This window comes from Gavialis gangeticus, unplaced genomic scaffold (genome assembly GCF_001723915.1).
Source record: "Gavialis gangeticus isolate Ggan-Ray unplaced genomic scaffold, GavGan_comp1, whole genome shotgun sequence".
NCBI classification, from domain to species: domain Eukaryota; kingdom Metazoa; phylum Chordata; order Crocodylia; family Gavialidae; genus Gavialis; species Gavialis gangeticus.
In genome coordinates this window covers 7,921,957-7,926,996 of record NW_017729033.1, presented here as the reverse complement: position 1 = coordinate 7,926,996, position 5,040 = coordinate 7,921,957, and the positions used below count along the sequence as shown (strand labels likewise).

Genomic DNA, 5,040 nt, shown 5'->3' with positions numbered 1-5,040 from the left:
CTGCTTCCTTCTTCCTCTGCTTCTCCACATAAGCCCATTCTGTAGCTCCTTTCCCCCTCCTCCTACACAGACTGTCTACCGACCCTTTTCTCCCTCTATCCCCCTTGATCCTGGAAATCCCTTACTTTCTCAGCTCTTCTTTCCTATGTAAAACAAGGAGACAGCAGAGCACAATTACAAAGTGGTGGCCCAGTCCTTTGAAAAGCTAGGCAGTCTCACTCTTTGTGACAGGGTGCCTCTCCACTGCTTCCCTCTTCAACTTTAACTACAAAGGGATATACAGTGCAGTCAGGTGGTGACAAATGCTTGCATCCCACTGCTCAGTCACCTAAGTGAAAGGATGATGTTTCCTAAGCAAGTTCTTTAATAAACCCACACCTTAAAGCCAGAAATGAAAGGAAACGGATCCTACTCTGCAGCTATACCTGTCCCACCTTCTAAATAATGTCCTTTAAAAAAATGACGTGGACAAAAGTTGCAATAACAAGGCAGCAAAGGACAAAGCTGTTAATGCCAAGGGCAACTTCTTAGAGCACGGTCCTCATCATGATCTATTTAAAGGCAGTGGCTTCTTGGCTGCACAAAGGCAAGCAGTGGCAGTCCTGTCCTCAAACCTCCCTTTAAGCCCTAACCGGGCATGAGGGGCAACCAGTGAGCAGAGGTTGGACTCGTTCCATCCACGTTCTGGAGAAGAGAATACATCTGTATCTCCATGCTATGATTTTCTCCCTGCGATGCCAGCCAAACCATCCTAAATCGGCTCTAACCTTTCAAACTAAGTAAAAGCTCCTCAGCATGAATTAAACCTGAACTCTTTAACAGAAGAAAGAAACCAGATTAATCACCTCAGTCTTGCTGGATAAAATTCAGCTGATGCTGAGGCGGAAAAAGACATTTTTTGTCCTTGTCACAGCTACAGGACAAGAACACAAACAATGGCCTGGATTTCTAGAGTTCACTAACAGTAGAAGTTATTCCTCATTAACAATGTTTCATCGCTTCCATTTTCCTGGCTGTAGTCTAACCTTTATTTTATTTTTTTTCAAAAGGCAAGCACAAGTCCTCTTGAAATGTTGCTTGAATGGCACAGGATTGCCATTCTGCACACGCTTCTGGTACTTACATCAAATTCATTTAGTGCTGCAGCAAGTTCCCCGATGCCAGTGTGACCCTTGTTTTCATCAGTGGGTGAAGTAGCCTGTGCAGCATTAGAGATGCCAGCAATGGCCTCTTGTACTTGCTTGAAGACATAGTCTCGGTTGGCTCTAGTAGCGGCTACATCAGGGTGGCGGAGGAACGCTTGAGATGCCGTGTACAACATGGTGGCATTCTTCTTCAGAGCACCTCGGGCAGCAGCCATTTCATCTCTACAGTGGGGATCTTTCAGCTCCTGTACAAACATAGCAATTGTCTTATAATTATATATTGAAGATTTAAAATGTTAAAATGCTAAAAAGCTCATTTTGAAAACCTCATAAATAGGGCTTTCTGTATCCTGTAGCTCTCGAGCAACGGCACCTACAACGATTTACCATGTACCCTATGAAGAATGGTCCATAAGTTTGGAAGGGGACAACCTCCAGCATGGATGCTTATTTCTCCTGTGTCTACTGCAAGTACACTTGTCATTTTTTGCTCAATGTCTCTATACTTCAATCAACTGGTTCGTTTCTACCAGTCAAAATCTAGCACAAGATAAAAATATGAGGTTCAAGAGGCCTTCCTGATTGATTTGATCCAGGCTGCTGCTTCCATGAAAGTACCCTGAACGCAAAACTGCCGCTGCAAAGAGCAATACTTTCTTATGAGCACTCTGTTTTTTCATGTCACCAGCACAGATGGTTTCTTTCCTTTTGTTTTTGACTGCAAACATATTTCTAGCTCATCCATATTTTGCACATTCTCTTCACTTGTTATTTTCATCATCATTTTCACGTTTATTTTTTTAATTTGTAATGTTTTTATTCTGAATTTTTAAAGAAATGCTCTTGGTGAGCTTTTTATTATTGGTCTCCACAAGATGCACTGGCTTTTTATAATATCCCCAAGATGTTTATGTTTTTAATGCTCTTTGGCTATTTCCTCCTATTGTCCTGTATACTAAAACATCCATTGCTCATTATCTCATGTTTACAGACTAATTTGACAATGTTTTCTTATCATTCCATTCACTGATTCGTTTACATGTTTATGGTACTCACCACACTCTTTTCTGAATGTCTTACAAATATTAATGAAGTCAGTGTAACAATAATTACATAAGGAAAGAAAGCATTACAAGCTCCATTTTAAAGCTAGGAACATTGGAGTACACAGAAGATAAGTAATTTGTGTTTCTCCATGTTTTAAACAAAAGTCCGTTCTGTTTCTTACAATGACAAGAGTTTGTAACTCATGCATATGTACGATATTCCAGGAGTGTTATTCAACCTGGGGGTGCAAGATTTTTTCAGTGTTACTCACTGTATCTGCACAAAAGACATGTCTGAATGCATAGAATAATATTGCTTATGAATTGATTGAGAAAGTTTAATGTGTGCCAAATTCAGTATTGATGTACTGCAAAAATAAGGTATGTGGGTGAACAAAACAGAAGGGGAAGTGGCGCATTTCAGAGTCCTGTTGACTGCTGCGTGGCCCAGCAGGAGATCAAATACTGTATTTTCTTGAATATAAGACAAGGTTTTTTTCCCCAGTTAGCATGGGGAAAAAAAACCCCTCATCTTATTTGCATACCAGCAAACCCCATCATTAAATACACTGTCTATCATTAAACTGCTGCTTGAAGCAGCGTGTGCTCAGTTATGGAAATCAATTATGAAGTTGATCGAATGCAGCCCATGCGGAGTATGTCATAAAACACATAACCCATATTGGGCAAACACACTGGTGGGAACCTTTTGTGTCTGTGCATATCCCATAAAAAAAATGGGCACTTTCTCCCCCAGGAGGGAACAAGTACTGGGCCTGGAGCTACAGCAATACCAGGCCAACACTTAGATAGGCAACAGCAAGCTCTGACACCCTCCTTTGGTTCCAAAAATGCTGATGGGAACATACTTTTTTTTTTTTAATTTAGTGTCTCAGGCCAAATTAGCCAAATCGGTTCCAAATTCCATTGATGAGCAGAGCTCAGTCGTTCAAGTCTGCAGGGTACTACCACCATCAAGTGTCCTGCCTCCCAGACTCATCATCCTGGGGCTTTTGATGCTCCCAAATCTATAGCAGGTATCCTATGTGTAGGCCCCAAGCTCAGTGACCTCATAGTTCAGATGCCCACTTGTGTAACTTGCCCCTAGCCAAAAGGCTGAAGGATCAAGCCAGAGGGGAAAAAAAAACAAAAGCAGACTAGTGCAACCCATCTGAATAAGGTAATTGTGCTCAGTCCCCCTCTGCACCAACACTGTTTCAAGTCATGGTGAACCACTATATCAAATATATTTCAACTTCTTCACTCCCACAACTGAACTGTGCCTTTCTTTCCCATTTCCAATGATTCTTTTTTTCTTCAGCAGCCTTAAATGTCTGGCAAACATCATCAAACTTCTAGCTAAATGAGAGAGACTGTCACCCTCTCTCTCAGCCTGTCACGATTCAGAGGCCGTGGAATGGGGTGGGCTGCCACCTCCTTCACGGCTTTCAGATATGCTCTAACTTTACCCAACTTGTCATCAAAAGTAAACTCCCAACTGATCAACGGACTTCAAAAGGGGCACAGCCTTGACTTAACAATAATTGTTTAACCTGCCAGCACATCTTCACTGCTACTACAACCAATACCTCCCAAAATGAACCCATCAGAATCCATGGATCCTACAAGGCACAGACAGAAGTGACATTTTTCATGCTATCTGGCCTCTGATAGCACTCTACAGCTGTGACCTAACACACATACATGGCTGCAGAGTGCTTCTAAAAAATGGCCAATCACATGAAAAATTAACCCTCCTCTAATCAGGTAAAAGATTAAGGCACTCTGGTTCAGAGTGCTTTAGGGAACTTGTGTTACCTTGAGGGTAAATTATTCTGGCAGGGCATGCCTAGCCTGCGCTGAAGTGGGGAGTGGGGTGGAACAGAGCCCTCTCGCCTTGGAGGCCTGGCCCAGATTCTGCCAATCCCTCAGGTACTGCTGCTCCCTTCACTCCACTCTGCTAACAGCCCTGGAGCTGGGAGGGAGAAACGGGGCTTGGTAGAGGGATGGTTTTGGCCAGCACCCCTGCTTGCTGGCTAGGAGGGCCAGTGCAAGTAGGCTCGATCCATGGCCCCGCCCAACCTGACAGGCAAACATCTGCTGGGCTGGGGGGGGGGGCACTAACTCATAATGCTTTATGTAAAGCACCTGAATGTCTGTCAGCACCCACACATGCCTTTCCCAAAATGTGATACATCTGATCCAATTCACCAAATGCTATTATGGTAACTAAGTGGGTGAAACCAGACAGCAACTATCTAGCAGAACATACTCCCAAAAAAGAACTATAAAGGACAGAGACACACGTGTGTCAGCTGGAGCATATTTTTCACAGAAAAAACAATCCCTGTCACTCTCCTCACACCGACCTCACTGTCTTCACACTGTGGGGAAATCTACCAAACACTTTTAAAAGGCAAACTTGGGAACAAATGCTCATAAGCTGGCTGGACACTAAGAACCAAGAACTGAACACAGATATTGATTTTATGACACATGGATTCCTGAATTTCTTCCTACACTGGACAAGTATTAATGACCCTCCTCCCTTCCTATAGGTCTTGATCTCCCCATATTCAGCTTCTTTTCTTCTACTAATTGCTTGTCTGCTACCCTGGGAATTTCCCTTCCGTCTCCAATTTCACAGCTCTTCTCTCCACTCTACAGTCTGTGCTTGCTCCCTTCCTCAGACCCGATGAAGAAATCATTGTATTTGAAAGCTTGTCTAACTTTATTCCAACCATGCAGTAGGTCCAATAAAAGATATTAGCTTAGAAAATCCCTGCCTCTCTCTTTATACTGGGTCCAGAGAGGATGGAGCTTGATTGTTCTCAGTGGTGACAGATGAT

At 43.0% G+C, this 5,040-nt stretch overlaps 1 protein-coding gene across 2 annotated transcripts in view; it reads right to left on the bottom strand.

Annotated features, from left to right (window-relative positions):
- The window catches only part of CTNNA2 (catenin alpha 2), a 1,036,033-nt gene that overhangs the window by 807,217 nt on the left and 223,776 nt on the right, over positions 1–5,040 (bottom strand). For both annotated transcript variants that reach the window (XM_019526187.1, XM_019526188.1), the window contains exon 6: positions 1,124–1,390. In XM_019526187.1, coding sequence (XP_019381732.1) covers positions 1,124–1,390 — 267 coding nt within the window. The remainder of the gene's footprint in view (positions 1–1,123; positions 1,391–5,040) is intronic.